We start from the raw sequence: 21,082 nt of genomic DNA, 5'->3' as shown, positions 1-21,082 counted from the left end.
GCGCATCTTGCCACCTTGAGCGCCACTTTGTAAGTCTTAACATGTGCTCTTACAAGTGTTTGATCGGATTCGGACTTACTCTTCCTCCATCGCTTCTCTAGACGTCTCTTCTGGCGTTTCAACTCCCGGAGCTCCTCGTTGAACCATGGAGCTCTGGAATCATGTTTCCCCTTTTCCTTCTGTTCTCCAGACTATACATATTGAGTTCATTAAGTCTTTCCTGATACGTTTTATGCTTAAGACCTTCCACCATTCTTGTAGCCCGTCTTTGGCCCATTCAATTTTGTCAATATCTTTTTGTAGGTGAGGTCTCCAGAACTGAACACAGTATTCTAAATGTGGTCTCACCAGCGCTCTATATAGCGGGATCACAATCTCCCTCTTCCTGCTTGTTATACCTCTAGCTATACAGCCAAGCATCCTACTTGCTTTTCCTACTGCCCGACCACACTGCTCACCCATTTTGAGACTGTCAGAAATCACTACCCTTAAATCCTTCTCTTCTGAAGTTTTTGCTAACACAACTGCCAATATAATTCTCAGATTGAGGATTCCTTTTCTCCAAGTGCATTATTTTACATTTGGAAACATTAAACTGCAGTTTCCATTGCTTTGACCATTTATCTAGTAAAGCTAAATCATTTACCAAACTACAGACGCCTCCACGAATATCTACCCTATTGCACACTTTAGAGTCATCGGCAAATAGGCAAACTTTCCCTACCAAACCTTCCCCTATGTCACTCACAAACATATTAAAAAGAATAGGACCCAGAACAGACCCTTGTGGCATACCGCTTGTAACCTGTCTCTGCTTAGAATACTCGCCATTCACAATAACTCTGTTGTCTGCTCTTCAGCCAGCTGCAAATCCACTGAAGTATCCAGGGATTAAGTCCAATCTACACTAATTTATCTATCAGCTCTTTATGTGGAACCGTATCAAAGGCTTTGCTGAAGTCCAGATAGGCAATATACATGGCACCACCTTCATCCGACACCTTTGTGACATAGTCAAAGAAATCAATGAGATTAGCCTGACATGATTTGTCTTCAATAAAGCCATGCTGATTTGGATCCAATAAGTTATTGTTTTTAGGTGCTGATTTATCCTCTTTTTGAGTAGAGTCTCCATCATCTTAACTATAACTGATGTCAAGCTAACTGGCCTGTAGTTACCAGCTTCTTCTCTACTGCCCTTCTTGTGGATAGGCACAATGTTGGCCATTCTCCAATCCTCAGGAACATCTCCTGTTAACAGGGATTGGTTAAACAAATCAGCCAGGGGGGTAGCAATGACAAATCTGAGTTCTTCACCTCTCTGGGGTGGATGCCATCTGGAAAAAATTAATTATCATTATTTTTTTTTAAATGCTAATGCTTGCTACGAAATCAAGTGAGAATAACCACAAACCTTCAGCAGAGCAGGGCACATTATTTAGAAATGAGGGTCCCCAATCCTCAGCCCGTGGATCGGCACTGGTCTACAGCATGCCAGAAACCAAGCCCCATCCGTAGGGTGCAGGCAGAAGGTGAAAACACCTCCCCCCTCTGGTCCGCAGAAAGTCTTTCCCTGGAACTGGTCCCTGGTGCCCAAAAGGTTGAGGGGTCACTATCTTAGGACAGAGCATTAAATGTGCTCAAGCACAGATGTTTTGCAAGGGTTCTTCCGTCTAAGTTCCATGTGGATCGGGAAAATTGATTTCATAGCATAAATGGACTGTCCTGAATTCCTTTTTTCTTAAAAGGAATATAGTTCATATTCAGCTTCATTTTGGAAAAACCAGAAATCATCCTTGGAACTAGAGGTAGGAGATGCCACCCATATGGAAGAAGGGTTGGTGACACATTTTGCTGAAATAAATACTGATTTTTTTTAATTAGAGAAAAGTTATCTACATTTATTGATTGATTGATTTGATTTGTATGCCGTCCTTGTCCGAAAACTCTGGACAGCTCACAGAATAAAATTAAAATTATGTCAGGCGCAAAGAATTAGAGCCAAAGGTTAAGTTGCATTTCAAAAGATTATTGGTCAAGCCTGTACACAGTCAACTAAAGTTCAGTACTAAATTGCCACCACAATCTGGTCAATTAAAGTTACCGTAGTTATTAAATTGGCACCACATAAGGATCAATAGAATTCAAGAGGACTAGAACACTTGGCAATGAAAGGACTCTATAAACCATTGATAGCAAACCTATGGCATGCCATACTTGAGGGCACATGAGGCATTACCCTATGTCAGCTCCAGCGCACGCCAGCTGATGTTCAGCCTTCATTTTGTCCATTTTAGCTCTCCCCAATTTCAGGAAAGCCTCCTGAAGGCTGGGGACGGCAAAAAACAGCCCAACGATCCAAACAGAAATTTGGAAGCTTCAGTGAGGCCTGTGCACATGCGCAGGGGAGTTGTGTACATACACAAAGGGCAATGCAGGGATTGTGTGCATGTGTGGGGCAAAGGGAATTGCATTACGGTGCTTGTGCATCCTTTTGGCATCCGACTCAAAAAAGTGTTGCTATCACTGCTATAGATCTCACCCCACTCGCCACATCATATTGTTGTCACGTGGTGCTTTGTAACATTTTATTTTATTTTATTTATTCAACTTCTATGCCGCCGAATCCCAAAGAACTCGGGGCGGCTTACAACAACAATATGACATACAATATAAATAGAATCAAAACGATAGAAAGAAGTCGAACATTATCTGAGACTAAAACATTATCTAAACCTAAAACCCCATGAAAAAAGTTATTATAAAAAAGACATACAGTTGGCCATCAGAGGTGTAAATTTATGGTCCCCAGGCCTGCCGGCAAAGCCAGAACCTGGTGGCCTTATGAAAGGCCAGCCGGGTCGGAGCAGTACTGGCTTCTGCCTATGACTTCATCATAGTTTCCAAGCTTCATTTGAAGAATCACAAGTTACAATAAAATACAGTGATATCTTGACTTACGAACTTAATTGGTTCCGGGACGAGGTTCGTAAGGTGAAAAGTTCGTAAGACGAAACAATGTTTCCCATAGGAATCAATGGAAACTCATCCCTTTTGCAGCTGAAGCGCCCGTTTTGTGCTGCTGGGATTCCTGAGGCTCCCCTCCATGGGAAACCCCACCTCCGGACTTCCGTGTTTTTGCGATGCTGCACGGGAATCCCAGCAGTGCAAAAACGGGAGCTTCGCTGGCAATGGAAGTCCAGAGGTGGGGTTTCCCAGCGAAGGGAGCCTCGGCGAAATCGCAGCATCGCAAAAACATGGAAGTCCTCGAAACCCCACCTCAGACTTCCGTGTTTTTTCTGATTCCCCTGCTGGGATTCGCCTGCAACATCGCAAAAACACAGAAGTCCAGAGGTGGGGTTTCCCATGGAGGGGAGCCTCGAGAATCCCACCAGCACAAATATGGGCGCTTCACTGGCAACAGAAGTCTGGAAGTGGGGTTTCCCACCAGTGGCGGCTTGGATTCGTAAGGTGAAAATAGTTTGGAAGAAGAGGCAAAAAAATCTTAAACCCCGGATTCGTATCTTGAAAAGTTCATATGACAAGGGGTTTGTAAGATGAGCTATCACTGTACTTCCATTCTCCTTCCAAGTTCTGACCTGAGCTTAGTACCAAAAGATTATTTCTTTTGCTATATAACTTTCATTAATACTTTTAAACAAGAAGATAAAAATTAATAACTTAACCTAAAGAAGACAGGAGGAAAAGAAAAGATGGCCACTAAGGTCTCTTCCCTCTCTATCATTCTGTAAGTCTCCTGAATGAGAAGGGGGTCAGACTAGATGCCCTTTGAGGTCCCTTCCCCCTCTATCATTCTGTAAGTCTCCTGAATGAGAAGGGGGGGTCAGACTAGATGGCCACTGAGGTCCCTTCCCTCTCTATCATTCTTTTTTTTTTTTTAGAATTTTTTTAATTAAATATGTACATTAAAAAATACACAGCAAGGGACAACGTTTTGACAGTATATACACATAAGACAAATATGAAGGGAAGGGGAAGGGAAAAAGAGAATAAGAAAAAGTAGAAGAAAGAGAAAGAAAAACAATAAAGCATCCTGCTTTATACATAACAAATTTGGTATCATTATTTACAGTTTGCACTACTTAAAGAGTAGTGTAATTTATGTGCAGCTTATGTCTCATTTACAAAGCAATACTCTATCATTCTATAAATCCTGAAGGAGAAGGGGTCAGACTAGATGGCCACTGAGGCCCCTTCCATCTCTATCATTCAACTGGGGTATGTGTGTATGAAAGAGCAAACTGTCCCATTCTTTCCTTCCAAAAATAGCATTTTGTTAGAACTGTTCTGATTGGATGGTGGTGAAGTGTCCCATGTGGCCAAAAGGCTGTGGCTGAATGTGGATTTTTATGACGAAAGGGCTGGGGGGAAGAGCTAGGGGGCTTTGGGCGAGGGAGATAATGCAGCGGCCTATCAGCTGCTGCAGAAGAAAGAGCTTCATCCAACTGGCGGAGGCAAAATGTCCTAAACCCTCCGTGTTATGCTCATACATTGCCATTCGTTTATGGCCGTGACATAACACCATTTTTGTGGAGTGCAATGCATATGGATGGCACTCTTAAGTGATCACGTTTATTCATTACTACCAGTTCTCTCACAGCAGGAACCTTGAAAACTAGCAGCTTAAACAGATTAAATTGCCCTATAATTACCATGTCAACCCGGATAAGACGGAGTGGCTGTGGGTTTTGCCTCCCAAGGACAATCCCATCTGTCCGTCCATTACCCTGGGGGGGGGGGGAATTATTGACCCCCTCGGAGAGGGTCCGCAACTTGGGTATCCTCCTCGATCCACAGCTCACATTAGAAAACCATCTCTCAGCTGTGGCGAGGGGGGCATTTGCCCAGGTTCGCCTGGTGCACCAGTTGCGGCCCTATCTGGACCGGGACTCATTGCTCACAGTCACTCATGCCCTCATCACCTCGAGGTTCGACTACTGTAATGCTCTCTACATGGGGCTACCTTTGAAAAGTGTTCGGAAACTTCAGATCGTGCAGAATGCAGCTGCGAGAGCAGTCATGGGCTTACCTAGGTATGCCCATGTTTCACCATCACTCCGCAGTCTGCATTGGCTGCCGATCAATTTCCGGTCACAATTCAAAGTGTTGGTTATGACCTTTAAAGCCCTTCATGGCATTGGGCCAGAATATCTCCGAGACCGCCTCCTGCCACACGAATCCCAGCGACCGATTAGGTCCCACAGAGTGGGCCTACTCCGGGTCCCGTCAACTAAACAATGTCGGTTGGCGGGCCCCAGGGGAAGAGCCTTCTCTGTGGCGGCACTGGCTCTCTGGAACCAACTCCCCCCGGAGATTAGAACTGCCCCTACTCTTCCTGCCTTCCGTAAACTCCTCAAAACCCACCTTTGCCGTCAGGCATGGGGGAATTGAAACATCTCCCCCTGGGCATGTTTAATTTATACATGGTATGCTTGTGTGTGTCTGTTAGTATATGGTTTTTTTTAAAGCTTTAAATATTTTAACTGATTGGATTATTTATGATTTGTACTACTTGCTGTGAGCCGCCCCGAGTCTTCGGAGAGGGGCGGCATACAAATCCAAATAATAAATAAATAAATAAATGTTTTCCCGAAACAAAGATCTGTCCAGATCAATCGGGCTTTTGAGTGCTTGCGCTAAAATAAGCCCTCCCCTAAAAATAAGCCGCTCCTCGCCATTTCCTCAGAGGGGGTACATGCCCCATGTGCCCACATGCACCTACCATCCACGAGGAATGGGTTTGCAGAGGCCACTCCCACAAACCGTAGCTCCCACGCCCCTTCCCTTAAGTGGCAGCTGTAGAAAGCAGCAGGACCAGCGATGAGCCTCACATTCCCCCCACCTTTCCCCACCTGCCCCACTGCCTTGCTGGCTGAGATCAGCAAGCCAGATTCTGTGAGCTGAGCAGTCATCCCCTGGCTTTCATGCCTAGTGGGGCCAGAACGCACTTTCCTGATGATTAGCCCAGGCAGCTTTCTAAGGTGGGACTAGAATTCCCCATTTCCTGATGATTGGCCCAAAGTTAGCCAGCTGGCCTTCATACTTAAGGTGGGACTGGAATTGAATAGAATGGAATTCTTTATTGGCCAAGTGTGATTGGACACACAAGGAATTTGTTTTGGGCGCATATGCTCTCAGCGTACATAAAAGAAAAAGATACATTTGTCAAGAATCATCACGTACAACACTTAATGATTGTCAGAGGGGTCAAATAAGCAATGAGGAAACAATCAATATTAATAAAAATCTTAGGATACAAGCAACAAGTTACAGTCATACAATCCTAAGTGGAAGGAAAAGGATGATAGAAATTATGAGAAAAAACTAGGAGAAATAGAAGTGCAGACTTAGTAAAAAGTTTGACAGTGTTGAAGGAATTATTTGTTTAGCAGAGTGATGGCATTTGGGAAAAACCTGTTGTGTCTAGTTGTTTTGCAGTGCTCTGTAGCGACATTTTGAGGGTAGAAGTTGAAATAATTTGTGTCCAGGATACGAGGGGTCAGTAAATATTTTCCCCGCCCTCTTTTTGATTCATGCAGTATACAGGTCCTCAATGGAAGGCAGGTTGGCAGCAATTGTTTTTTCTGCAGATTCTTCTCTGAAATCTGTGTCGGTTGCAGAACCAAACTAGACAGTTATAGAGGTGCAGATGACAGATTCACCTGATGCCTTAACCATTAGACCGGGCTAAAGTTCCAGTCACTCTCTGTTGACATCCAACCTTTCTGTGAAAACCTATCAAATAATCCAATGTTATAGTATTTTAATTTATGCCTAATATTGTGGAGGTTTGGCATGAGAAAGGACGTCCTCTTGTTTAAGGCCTTTGTTCACAACACCTGGCTGGTCATCTTGGGAACAGAGCTGAAATTCTTAGTAGGTTTACAATTTACAACAGCTTTCCTCCAGAAGTTGTGAATGCTCCAACACTGGGAGTTTTTAAGAAGATGTTGGATAACCATTTGTCTGAAGTAATGCAGAAGACCTCCAGGGTCCCTCCCAACTCTGTTGTTGTTGTTATTACTACTATTATTATTTATAGTAGGTCTTTGGTCTGACCTGGAAACTTTGTGCATTTTTATGACTATAAACAATAATATGTGGGACACCCTGTTCCACATTTATTTTTTTAAAGAGAGTGAACTGTATGTGAATGGTAGAAGGAAAATGCTAATTTTTATCCCAACTCAACCCATTGCCCCTTGAAAAGCTTAGTTTCAGCTTCTCTAAATTGAAGCTCCTTTTACACTAATCAAATAAATATTTCTGCCCAAAACTGGTTGTGAAACATTCCCTGTTCATTTGTTATGAATAATGCTGAACATTCAACAGTGCTGAAATATGTACAGTCGGGTAAAACATATTCTCCTGGTAAAACATGTATGCAGCTGATGGTGTTCTGTGAGTTTGTTTCTCTTCCTGTAGTGTAGACAGGCTTGTTAACATCAGCCCAGAAGGAAGTAGAACATAGAGGATGCTGGCTTGTTTGTTTATTTATATTCTGCCTTTATTATTTTTACAAATAACTCAAGATGGCAAACATTCCCAATGCACTTTTTTCATCCTGTTGTTTTCCATAACAATAACCCTGTGAGGTGGTTTGGGTGGAGAGTGACTGGCCCAAGGTCATCCAATTGGCTTTCATGGGTAGGATGACACTAGAAGTCCCAGTCTCCCACTTTCTAGCCTAGTGCTTTAACCATTAGACCTGTGATGGTGAGTCTATGGCACGTGTGCCATAGGTGGCACATGGAGACATATCTGAGGGCACGCAAGATGCTGCCCTGTGTCAGCTCAAGCTTGCATGCGCGCGCTGGCCAGCTGATTTCGGCTGTTTTTTCTCTCCCCAGGCTTGGGGATGGCAGAAAACGGTCCAACGGGCCTCCTGGAAGTTTGTTTCTGAACTTCTGGTTGGGCTGTTTTTTGCTCTTTCCAGGTTTCAGGAGGCTTTCTTGAATCCTGGGGACAGCGAAAAACGGTCCAACGGGCCTACTGGAAGTCTGGAGGCTTCATTGAGGCCTGAGCGCATGCATGGGGGGCATTGCATTATGGGTGTGGGCAAGCGTGTTCATACTATTGCTCGCATGGGCACCCTTTTGGCACCCAAGCATTAGACTAAACTGGCTCTCCATATATGCTGTCTACCAAACATTCAATAAAGAAGACATCCGAAGGTCAAGGAAAGCAGGAAAATAGGTCTAAAAATATCTTATTCCCCGCACATCCCTATTAACCAACCCAGAGAAGCAGGAATCATCTCCAGAGAAGAACAATCACAAAAGAAAGAATACCGCGCCCCAAAAGCAGTCAGAAAATAAACAATGCCTCCAATAAAGCTAGCAAGACAAACTATATATGAACAGCCAATAAATTCCAATCCTACCTTCATCGTTGATGTTCCCTACTCAGGAAGACTAGCACAGTTAGAAAGCCCCGAGACAAATATTCTGAAGAGTTTAGAAAAGGATGTGTGAAGCCAGCACTAGAGATGTTTTGGTAATGGGGGAAATGCCATTTTGCAGGCACAGTTGGGTTCTCTGGGATGAGTAGCACCCTGGTCATTCTATTTTCTCTCTTATTTCACAGCCCGCTCTTCGTAACGTGGAAGATTGGTCGAGACAAAAGGTTGCGTGGATGTATAGGTACCTTTTCTGCCATGAACCTGCATTCAGGACTCAGGGAGTACACACTTACTAGGTAAGATTTGGTTGTTCTCTTCACTTTGAAGAGGGTTGTAATTTATTATCACTTCTGTTGTTAAATTGGTTCACTGGAATTTCTGAGCTGCTGCTCCCCGCTAGGATTTTTCCAAGCATTCCCAAGTCTTGTTACTTGGGTTTGTTTGCTTACTCCTAATTGCTGAAGTAGCGTGTAACTTGAACATTTACCAATTTCTAATGCTTCTTTGCCCAAACCAGACAACTTCAGTTCTTTTACGTTTTTGAAGACAAGTGGAAGAAAGTTAAAGTCTGTGGTTTAAAAAAACCCCAAAACAGTCCAGCAAACCAAAACGGCTGGCATTACCTCTAATTCTCCAACCAGGACTTCCTTACATTTCATTTAATTTGCCTCATTCTTACTCCTCATTGTTCCTTGATAACAGCCTTGTTTTTGAGTGGGACCCTGTTGAATTAGGGAAGTAGTAAGAACGCTTCATGATCCAGAGTCTTCCTGGACTATATCTGAGCTGGTTCATTTTTGTAATGGTCTTGTTGCCTTTCTTGATGTAGTGTTCGCCAACGCATCTATTAGTAGCATTTGGAGCTGGTGTTGTACTTTGGGGGTTGGAGGAGAATTTGATTAAGGGTGATGTACAGTGTTCCCTCTAATTTTTTTTGGGGGGGGGCGGAAAAGTATAGTGTCTGAGCGGCAGTCCCTTTGGGACTGGGCGGCACAGAAATAATAAATAAATGAATAAACAAACAAACAAATTAAAAACCCACCCTGTTTTGCCTCAGAGAATTTCAAAATAAAATACTGTACTGTGTGTCTATAACAGTGAGCAACTCTATCAATATCAAAATGCCACTTAAATAGTTGAGCTAGTTTCAAACTAGATTTTGATTTTCTTTCTCTCTTCCTTACTCCCATTCTTTTTCTTTCTCTTTTCCTTCCTCTCTTTTTTCTATCTGTTTCTCTCTCTTCCTCTCTCTCTCCTTCCCTCTCACTCTTTCCCTCTCGGCTTCTGGGCAGGTTTGGAAAACTCTGAGTTGATGATGATTTTTAAGTGAGCGATTGCTCACTGCTCAGCTTAGAGGGAACTATGGTGATGTATTGTTTGATTAGTTCCCTAGAATGAATATTGTTAATCATTTATTCCAAGTTCTCATTGGGGAATCCAAGGACTAGAAATGTACATGTAGTCCTTGACTTACAGCCATTTGTTTAGCAACCATTAAAAGTTACAACGGCACTGAAAAAAATGACATGACCATTGTTCACACTTAAGACCGTTGCAGCATCCCCACAGAGGAGGTTGGAATGCAAAAGTTCCTATTCAAGTCACGATGGGCCTTTGGAGGCATCTGGCCAGACAGATTTACTCTATCTTCTAAACACTAAAACAGATCCAGGTGCTTCCAAGTTCTACATAGCATACTATAGCTCAGTGATGGTGAACCTATGGCACGTGTGGCACAGGTGGCACATGGAGCCATATCTGCCAGCACGCCAGCCGTTGCCCTAGCTCAGCTCCAGTATGCATGTGCGCGCTGATCAGCTGATTTTTGGCTTGCACCAAGGTTCTGGGAGGCCATTTTTGGCCTCCGGAAGGTCTTGGGGGGGCAGGGGAGTTTTCATCCTCCCCAACCTCCAGGAAAGCTTCTGGATCTTGGGGAGGGCAAAAAATGGGCCTGCCATACCCATTGAAAGTTGGGAAACGAGGCAGCGGAAGAGGTCATACACATATGCACGGGCAGGAGGCAACATGTGCACGCCACTGCTATAGTGCGGTCAGGCGGTAGGGAAAGCAAGTAGAATGCTTGGCTGCATAGCTCGAGATATAACAAGCAGGAAGAGGGAGATTGTGATCCTGCTGTCTAGAGCGCTGGTGAGACCCCATTTGGAATACTGTGTTCAGTTCTGGAGACCTCACCTACAAAAGGATATGGATCAAATTGGACGGGTCCAAAGACGGGCTACAAAAATGGTGGAAGGTCTTAAGCATAAAACTTATCAGGAAAGATTTAATGAACTCAATCTATATAGTCTGGAGGACAGAAGGGAAAGGGGGGACATGATCGAAACATTTAAATATGTTAAAGGGTTAAATAAGGTTCAGGAGGGAAGTGTTTTTAATAGGAAAGTGAACACAAGAACAAGGGTGCACAATCTGAGGTTAGTTGGGGGAAAGATCAGAAGCAACGTGAGAAAATATTCCATCCTAAGATAAAATACAGGAAATAGTATAAGGGCAGACTAGATGGACCAGGAGGTCTTTTTCTGCCATTAATCTTCTATGTTTCTATAGCTCGTTCTCTTTCTTATCCTGAATCTCCCCACTTCCTTTTTATTTCCTTTCCCAACTGGCATCTCACAATACTGTGCAGAATTTGGAAGCACTTGGGCCCTTGCCAAATTGTTCAATCAATTGTTATTACGGTTCCAGACCTGCAAACTGGCCAGGTCATTTTTTAATAATTCAGTTTTCTTTTAAAAGTAGAAATCACATTTTTTTCTTTACCTGGGGAACCTCCCGGGCATTAGAAACTCTGCCCTTGTTTTAGAGTGTTTTGTTTCTAAAACAAGTACAAAGTCTGATGATGCAATGCTTGTTGATCACTGATGACATTCGGACGGCTGTTCAGGCCAAGCTTTTTGTGACACTTTTTTATGCTTGACCCATGCTTGAAAAGTGCATCCTTCTGCCCAGCTCATGAATCATGGGCTGTAAGTTTTAATGGCACCTTGATTAAAAATACAGCACATTTTGAAATGAAAGGAGAAATGGAAGAATTGCTCCGTGGCTGAGCTGGGGTGCCTCCTGTTCTCCCTCGTGGGGGATATAGTAGCCATGCATGGGTTAATCCTGTCTGCTCGGTGATCGGACTGAGCCTGCCAAATACTCATATATAAACATGTTTTTTTCTTTCCCCCCCCTTTAAAATATGCTAGTCTTGTATATATGTATATTCTGTATTTTGTATTTGTATTTTGTATGTTGCATGTTGATTTGTTTTAAATTCAATAAAAAATTATTTTTTAAAAAAAATAAGTGCAGGCCAATTGGCTCAGCCGAACATCGCTCAGTCAGGTGGAATGGCGTCTCCATTCAGACTTATTCTACAAAGTGGTGGAGAAGTTTGCAATCCCGCTGTTGGACTTGTTTGCCAGTCCAGCCAATGCACAGATCGATCACTATTTCACCAGATTCATCACGCAAGGAGTGCTGGGCGCAGACGCTCTGCAGTCCCCTCGGCCCAAAGGGTTACTCTACGCCTTTCCCCCTATCCCGATCATTCCAAGGGTGATCCGTAAAGCAATTTGGGAAAGGGCAGAGATTATTCTGATAGTTCCGTTTTGGCCTCACAGATCCTGGTTTGCGGACATTCAATCCCTCTCAGTGGTCCCTCTGTGGCGATCACCTCACAGGACAGACTCGTTCCACCAGGGGTCAGTACTCCATCTGAACCCACATTGGCTCAAACTGACCGCCTGGCGCTTGAGCGAGTCGCTCTGAAGTGGGACAGAATTCCCGAAAAGATCATTAAGACCATGCAGTTGTCCAGAAGGCCTTAGACCATGAGGATTTATTTATTAATTTATCTATTGTTTCTAGTCTGCCCTTCTCTGGAGACTCAGGGCGGCCTGGGTTACATTCTGCTGCTGTTGTGTCAAACTGGGTATGATACCATCGGAGGAGATTGAAGTGCTGATTTTTCTCCAAGGTGTCTTGGACAAAGGCCTCAATCCCAACACCTTGCGTAGACAAGTGGCAGCCTTGGCAACCATCATAACAGGGGGTCCTTATGGATCCATAGCCCACCATCCACACATTAAGAGGCTCATTCGTGCCACTACCCTTATTACCCAACCGGTAATACAACGTTATCCAACTTGCGACTTACCCAAGGTTCTGAAGTCCCTGACGGCAGGCCTGTAGGAGCCACTCAGGGAGTTGTTCTTGCGCCATCTCACATGTGAAGTGGCCTTTAGTAGCAATTGCATCAGCCAGAAGGGTATCTGAACTGACTGCCCTGTCAATTCGGGAGGACCTTCACATATTTCATACGGACAAGGTAGCATTACGCTTGGATCCCATCTTTTTACCCAAAGTCAACACAACATTTCATAGGGCGCAAGACATTGTCCTTCCCACCTTTTGTGCACATCTGGTACATCTTAAAGAAAAGATCTGACATATCTTAGATGTGCAAAGGTCACTACATATGTACAATAAACGCACAGTGGAGTTAAGGACATCAGAGCCTTTTTTGTTTTTGTTTTTAGAAACCAATCTGCCTTCCTTTCTTAGCAGTGGAAATTTTGGGCTCAATTGTGATTGTAAGGCAAGGATAATCTGTATTCTTTTATAAATCCAAAGCAAAAATGATAACAAAATAAACAAAGGAAATACCATATGACCAGTAACAGGTTGCTTCCGGTGTGGATAAGGACGTCGCACCAGTAGTGAAAGTTGAGCTTCTTGAGGACCCAGCAATGGGCTGGCTCTGTTAAAAAGTGCTATTACTGACATGTAAGCCACCCTGAGTCTAAGGAGAAGGGCGACATAAGACTCACACAACATATGTTGTGTGAGTCTTATATTGTAATCAAAACTAATTAAAAAAATTTTTTTTTAAAAGGAGAAGGGCGGCATTAAAAAAAATCAAATAAATAAATACATTCTCCTGCGTACCTTCATCCCAGCGAGATTTGCTTCTGCGCATGCATTTTGCTCATAAATCACTTTTTTCAGTGCTGTTGTAACTTTGAAAAGTTGTGTTGTAAATCAAGGTACACCTGTACTTAAGAACCAAAACGTCCCATTGAATGGGAAATGATGAACATAGCAAAGCACACTACCGGTTTCATATCAAAACCTGATTCTGCTCTAATACTTGCAAGCAAAGAAGCCTAGCATTTTATGTGGTACTCGGTCCACTTAAGTCACACTTAAAACATTGCTAAAGGCTGTCCCAATGCAAGGTTATATTGTAAGTTTTTATCCACCACTTGCTTTGTTGCTGTCAGGTGTACTATGAGCCAACTGTCAATCAAAAGATTGGGCAGTGCTAAAAGCCTAAGAACAACAGCAAGAAACACTTTTACTGGCCGCCTGAAAATCTTCCATAAATTGATTGACTCAGCCTCTCTTGGCACCAGACTTTACAAGCACGAAACCTTATTTTTTTAAAAGCTAATAGAACAATAGTGGTCTTTAAATGGGAAACATAATTCTCTTGTGTCCCTGCGCATAACTTTAGCCTGTGCGTAGTTATAATCTGGTTTTTTTAAATTTCTCTAGAGCAGTGGTAGGCAAAGTTGGCTCTTCTATGATATGTGGACTTCAGCTCCCAGAATTCCTGAGCAAGCATGATTGGCTCAGGAATTCTGGGAGTTGAAATCCACAAGTCGTAGAAGAGCCAACTTTGCCTATTCCTGCTCTAGACCAATGTTTCTCAGCCTTGGCTACTTTAAGAAATGTGGACGTCAAGCCCCAGAATTCTCACAGGATGGTAGACGAGGATAAGGTTGGAGTCTCAAAGATGATAGGTGTTGTGGGGATCACACTTCTTTCAGCCACCTTTCAAAACAGGTATCTCAGCTCGTATCACCTGTCATGATAAAGGGAGAAGGGACCTAGGTAGACTTCTCCCCTGACAGGTGGGAAGTAGCTTCACTTGATTTGCTGTAGAGCCTTTAATTTTTCTTTAGCTTACCATGATAAATTAATGCCAAGAACTCTTCTTGTAAAGCAAATTGATGTTCTGCCATAATTGTCCAGTAATTTATGAATTTAAGGAGCAAGAGCCTTGGAAGAAAACTCCCCTCTTGCTAATGAGATCACACACTGGCTCACTTTGTCAAGTAGAACCACGATTTGTGACCAGTTTGTGGTCCCCTTGAGAGGCTTTTATCACCCTAAATGAGGCGTTGAGAAGTTTCATTCATACTAACCTCCACTACTTTGAAGTGTGGCTTAACCTGAAATGACTTATAATCATTTGTTTAGTGTCTGTTTGAAGTTACAACAGCCTTGGAAAAGTTACTTATGACTGTTTTTCACACTTGCCATTGGTACAAACTGCCTGATCAAATTCAGGCAATTATCGACTGGCATGTATTTATGGCAGTTGCAGCATCCTGGGTCATGTGATCAACTTTTGCGACCTTCTGACAAGGAAAGTCAACGAGGAGGCCAGAGTCACTTAACAACCATGTTACTAATTTAACAACTGCTGTAATTCGCTTAATTCTAGCAAGTGTGGTTGCAGAATGGGTCAAAACTTACTTAACAACTGTCCGGCTTTACAACAGAAATTTTGGGCTCAATTGTTATTGTTAGTCGAGGACTACCTGTGTATCCTGTTTTCTTATTCCCTATAATTAAGATCTGAGGAACAGGATCTTTTAGGAAGGGTTGTGGAATCACAACCTAATTTACTGTTAGATTCTAATAGATTGTTTATTTGCTCCTCTGCAAGGGAATGACCTTTGGCGTAGTTCTCTCAGCCTGTGTTTTTCTCTGCACCAGCCTCACTTTGTTCATTTGAGACCAGTGCAATCTCCAAGTTTTACGTGGCACCTCTACTGACAAACGCCTCTACTTACAAAGTTTTCTAGATAAGAACTGGGTGTTCAAGGTTTTTTTGCCTCTTCTCAAGAACAATTTTCCACTTACAAACCCAAGCCTCCGAAACTGTAACCGGAAAAGGCAGGGAGAAGCCTCCATGGGGCCTCTCTAGGAATCTCCTGGGAGGAAACAGGCTGGAAAAGGCAGGGAGAAGCCTCCATGGGGCCTCTCTAGGAATCTCCTGGGAGGAAACGGCCTCCACCCTCCCTGTGGTTTTCCCAATCACATGCATTATTTGCTTTTACATTGATTCCTATGGGAAAAATTGCTTCTTCCTACAAACTTTTCTACTTAAGAACCTGGTCATGGAACGAATTAAGTTCGTAAGTAGAGGTACCACTGTACATCCCTTTAAGCAAGAATCCTGACTTAAGGAACCACAATATAGGTGTAGCCCATTTTTCTTTGTGTAGTGTGCTTAGGTGAGTCAGAAAAACACACCATGTGTGGAAAGCTTCTGCAACATTTCGACCTTGCAGCTCGATTTATTGCAGTATTTCCCAAAATTGGGTAAATTGCCCAAAATTGGGCAAAAGTGGTTTTTCTTTAGGTAACAACAGACAAATTTATTACACAATCACAAAGTGTTTTATTTACCTTGGGTAAAGAGGACTTTCTGATAACGGGTTTTAAGGGAAACATTTGGGAAACTTGGGTTTACAGCAACCAAGTAAGTGTGAAGAATTGTCATAAGTCACTTTTTTCAGTATGTTGTAACTTTGAACTGTCACTAAGCAAACAGTTGTAAGTCAAAGACTGCCTGTATATTCCTAGCTATTTATTAATTTAATCTTTCTTTGTTGTCTTGAAGACCTTCCTCATTGGAAGGAGACAAAAGAAAATACTTTTTCAAAGGTTCCCATGGGATTTGAAATGTTTATTGCACTTTGAATCTACATCTGCCCTCAATTCCCACAAGACAGTGGCAACTTCAATTTTTCTTTAATTAGTTTTGCTAAGTCATTCTATATATTAAACATTATACTGGCAATTGGATTTTTATGTTGCAATGATTTTTTTATTGTTTAATTTATCCAGTGCCTAGAAAGAAATTGTGTTACTGAACATTGAAGAAACCAGATGTCACGATGAATGGATAAAAGCTGCAAGCAGCAGCCTAAAATTCTGCACATTGTGATTTTAGAAAACTAGAATTCACAGCTTAAATTGATGTGCAAGTGTAATTCATTTGGGTAATTGGTATTTAAAGGATTAAGTTCTCTTCCATTTTTGACAGGTTTATTTTATCACATTTTTAAAATTCCTGTAACTCAGAATGTGGTCATTTTTGTGAACAGCTAGAAGTCACAAAGGAGAAATGTGTTTCTATGGAGTGGGAACACAGTTGTTTTTCTCTGTTGTGGATCCCTAAAGAGAAAACCTTGGGTGATTTCATCTATAACTACAAAAAGACCTGAATTAGATCTGTGATCTATTGGGATGATTTCCAGTATGAGATGAGGCCATTTTATCCTTACTTTGATACTAATGGACTAATGACTATAAAGCAGCGGGATTACAGAGTAACTGTCCAGTTCTTTGGGTTTCTCTGGTCGAGTTTACAGACTTCCACAGTTAAAAACAACGGTTCTGCTTTACAAACTGATCTACTGTTGCCATCTTTTTGAAGATACTTCTGCTTTTTGGGAGATAATGTCTCAAAGTTTGTATGGATTCCAGGCATTGCAACCTCCACAGGTTTCTGAATGCCAGATATCCAAAACCACAACAGAGCAGAGGTTCAGCTTTCAGAACTGAAACAGCCTCATGTCCTTGTTCATGTTGGAAGCAAGGAGCTGGGAAAAGTTTAATTTTGTATATAGATAGTCCTCGACTTATGACCGGTCACTTAGCTGATTGAAATTAAACAGACATCCAAAAAAAGAGGTACAGCTAGTCCTTGAATTACAACCAAAATTGAGCCCCAAATTTATGTTGCTGAGAAATTTTGTTGAGTGAGTTTTGTCCCATTTTACAACTTTTCTTGTCACATTTGTTAAGTGAACCACTGGCGGTGGTTACGTTAGTATCAACATTGTTAAATGAATCTGGTTTCCCCATTGATTTTGCTTGTCAGAAGATTGCAAAGGGCGATCACATGACTCCAGGACACCACAACTGTCGCAAGTGTGAATCAGTTGTCAAGCGTCCAAATGTAAATCACATGGCTGTGGGGATGGTGCAAGGATCTTAAGTGCAGGAGAACAATCATAAATCATTTTTTTCACTGTCATTGTAACTTTGGATGGTCATTCAATGAACTGTTGTAAGTCGAGGACTACCTCTATTTATGACACAGACTTAAAGTTCTGATGGCTGCCCCCCTCCTCACACCGGGTCATGTGAATTCATTTTGGTTGCCCAACAACCAGTCCTCACGTATGGCCATTTATAGTGTCCCCCACTTACACGACTACGATTACCAATATTTGCTTCAATTTTTGAGGATAATAGATTCACTTGAAGACCTTCATGATTCACTTCACAGCTGCTGCAAAAAAGTAATAAAACTGGATCACTCGGATCAGTGGTTCTCACTCTTTCTATTGCCGCGACCCCTTAATACAGTTCCTCATGTTGTGGTGACCCCCAACCATAAGTCTAGTGCCAATTCTCCCAACAGATTGGCAGGAAGGTCAGAGGGACACCCCCACTGTAAACGCCTGATTGGTCGGATTGTAAAGATATGTTCCAAGGCGCCAGAATAGAAGCTGTAGTTCATAACACCATAGGAAATTTGTCATTTCCCATGGTCTTTGGCAACCCCTGTGAAACCATCTTTCGACCCCCCCAAAAGGATCCTGATCCCCAGGTTGAGAACTACTGACTCAGATGATAATCTGCTTAATGACCCGCACGATTTAACAACCATCATTCCAGGCTTAATTACTATCTAAAATGGAGGACTACTTTATATCATGTGAATAAGAAAATTGCTACCTCTCTATCAGTCCCACGTTCCATGAACTTTTTGTCCTCTAGCTTAGAAGCACTGATTCAGTCATTTATTCTTTTTCTTTCCTTCATTTATACTCCACCTTCTTCTCCAATTTCAAATTGAAATTCAATTTTAACTTTTAACGGATGCCTCCTTTTAGGTTTTCCCTGATTGCAGGAATCTCGTAATTTCCCCCAGCAACATGCAGAGAAACATGTTTTAAATGTTAGCTCCTGGCTGTCTTTCCATTTTGTATTCACGTGGATGCTCTTTATTTTGGCATAGAGTCGGTATGGATAGTTATTTTAGGTCTTGCTGGGAACATTGGCAAAGCCGCATTAGTTTTTGGCAAATAATGGCAGATGTTCTGTCTCCAAACTGGCAATTATAATGGCGCACACTCCCCCCCCACACATTTTAAAAAAACCTTTGGGATTTCATGCTTTTGAACTGAGTTCAAAACAATACACTGATATTCTGTATTTTTCTACAGGGGAGGTTTGCTTCAGTGTCCCTGCCTTTTATTCTGTTTCTTCTCTTCTGTGGCTTCTTATGTTAGACTTTGTAACTGAGGAATTACAAGGCAATTCTAGAATTAAATGGTTTTGCTAGTACAGCATTATTTAAAGCGAGAGGATAATCCAAAATGTACAACAGACTAGAGAAATGTTTTTCAAACTTGGGCACTTTAAAGATGGAGGATTTCAACTCCCAGAATTCCCCAGTCAACATGTTGAATAGGGAATTCTAGAAGTTGGAGCTCTCCCCCTTCCGAGTTTGAAAACCTTCTCTAGAACATATTGTCTCATTAGCTTACAAAGCAATGCAAAACCAGTTTTTCTAAGATGAGCTAGCGCTGCGTTGGTGTTTTTAAACATATTTTTAGCAGCCCTAATAAAAGTTTCTGAATAATGAGCAATTTAGCCATTGTTAACTGTCCACATCTGCTCTGGTTATTTTGAAGGAGTAAAAAAGTATTCTCCAAGCCTTTTCAACGGGAAATTAATTTTTTTCCTGGATGGGTAATGTTAGCATTTCACACTGGCTTATAGCCAATGATAGAAATGCTATATTTGAAACAGAGTATATGTGGCAGTAGTGCCAACATATAGTAAAGGTATTATTTACAAGATATACAATATCATTAATATTGCCAACTAAACGTGATACAATACATAATACACAGAGCAATACCATTAAGCACACAGCAAATACATAGAACAATATTTAGCACACAGCAATATATTCTCTTAAGTAGCACACAGCAAATACCTTTACCATTTAGCACACATCAATATATTCTCTTATTAGCACACAGCAATATGGCATCAATACTAACCAGCATATATACACCAACAACCAACAATATAATGCAATGGAGTACAAGGCAACATAACTCAACACAATGCAACAAAGAGCCAGCAGAATGCATCAGAGAGCAGCACATCTGTCTCCCTTTATATGGCTAAATGCCGCCTAGCTCTTAAAGTAACATTATTGGAGCCTAGCTCTCAAAGTAACACCTTCGAAACATTCATTGCCGGTTAGTTTCATATATTGAAAACCCAACCAGTGCAGTACGCAGTACTAACAATCTCCCCTTTGAGTTTTCAATATACAGTAATACCTCATGATACGAACTTAATTGGTGCAAGGAGGAGGTTCGTAAGACGAAAGGTTCGTAAGACGAAACATTGTTTCCCATAGGAAACAATGTAAAGTCAATTAATCCGTGCAACCAAAACCCCCCCCGCAAAAAAACGGCTTTCGGCAACTGCTGGGAAGCCACGCGGCTGTTTTAAAAGGTGACAGCCGGCCTGGGGGGCTTCCCAGCACCTGCTGGGAAGCCCTCCAGGCCGGCTGCGACCTTTTAAAACACCCGCGCGGCTTCCCAGCTGTCTCCGAACGCCGAACGCGGAAGTTCGGCTTTGGCGTTCGGCTTCGGGAGACAGCTGGGAAGCGGCGCGTCTGTTTTAAAAGGTGACAGCCGGGCTGGGGGGCTTCCCAGCAACCTCCCGAACCGAACCCGGGGTTCAGAAAATTTTTGCCTCTTCTTACGAACTTTGTTCGAGTTACGAACCGGCGTTCGGGAGGCTTCTGGGAAGCCCCACCACCCGGCTGTCACCTTTTAAAACAGCCGCGCCGCTTCCCAGCAGTCTCCGAAAGCCGGTTCGTAACTCGAAAAAAGTTCGTAAGAAGAGGCAAAATTTTTCTGAACCCCGGGTTTGTATCACGAGTTGTTCGTAAGACGAGGGGTTCGTATCTTGAGGTACCACTGTATACATTTTATCAGCATTCCTAACATGTAAACATTGTGTCAGTTTTCATAATACTGGCACCTTCAATTTCCTTCCTCTTTTACTCCTCTTGGAAAACTATCTAACTTTTCACAAACTAGTAATCCTTTCCTCCCATAAAGGAGCTACCTGTCAGTTTTTTACATAATACCAGCACCTTAAATCTTCTTCCTCTCATACTATCTCCCAGTAAACTATCTTTACCTTCTTACAAACTAGTATTCTTTATTTTTCCTCCCCTAAAGGGGCCACATGTGTTGAGATTTCCTCCCCTATCAACTTATCTTCTAACGATTGTTTGGTAACTTCCACCTTTCCTGTAGGCTTTACATTACCATCCTTCTAGATTTCTCCCCTTCAAAGATTCAGTATCACCATACATAGGGATTTTCACCTTTAAAGCTTCTCTTACTATTCTCTTACTATTATATTGTAGTCTCTTACTATTACATTCTTCACCTAGAATTAACAGGGATCTCTATAGTAAAATAGTACTCTAGAGCAGTGATTTTCAACCTTTTTTGAGCCTCG

General features: G+C 42.3%; 1 protein-coding gene across 1 annotated transcript in view; it reads left to right on the top strand.

Annotated features, from left to right (window-relative positions):
• AMMECR1 (AMMECR nuclear protein 1) overlaps nt 1-21,082 on the top strand; it is a 196,455-nt gene that overhangs the window by 74,030 nt on the left and 101,343 nt on the right. Inside the window, exon 2 of the mRNA XM_070759553.1 lies at nt 8,608-8,718. Coding sequence (XP_070615654.1) covers nt 8,608-8,718 — 111 coding nt within the window. The remainder of the gene's footprint in view (nt 1-8,607; nt 8,719-21,082) is intronic.

Source organism: Erythrolamprus reginae, chromosome 8 (assembly GCF_031021105.1).
Source record: "Erythrolamprus reginae isolate rEryReg1 chromosome 8, rEryReg1.hap1, whole genome shotgun sequence".
NCBI lineage: Eukaryota > Metazoa > Chordata > Lepidosauria > Squamata > Dipsadidae > Erythrolamprus > Erythrolamprus reginae.
Note: the sequence above shows the minus strand (reverse complement) of the source record. Positions and strands in the feature narration are given on the sequence as shown.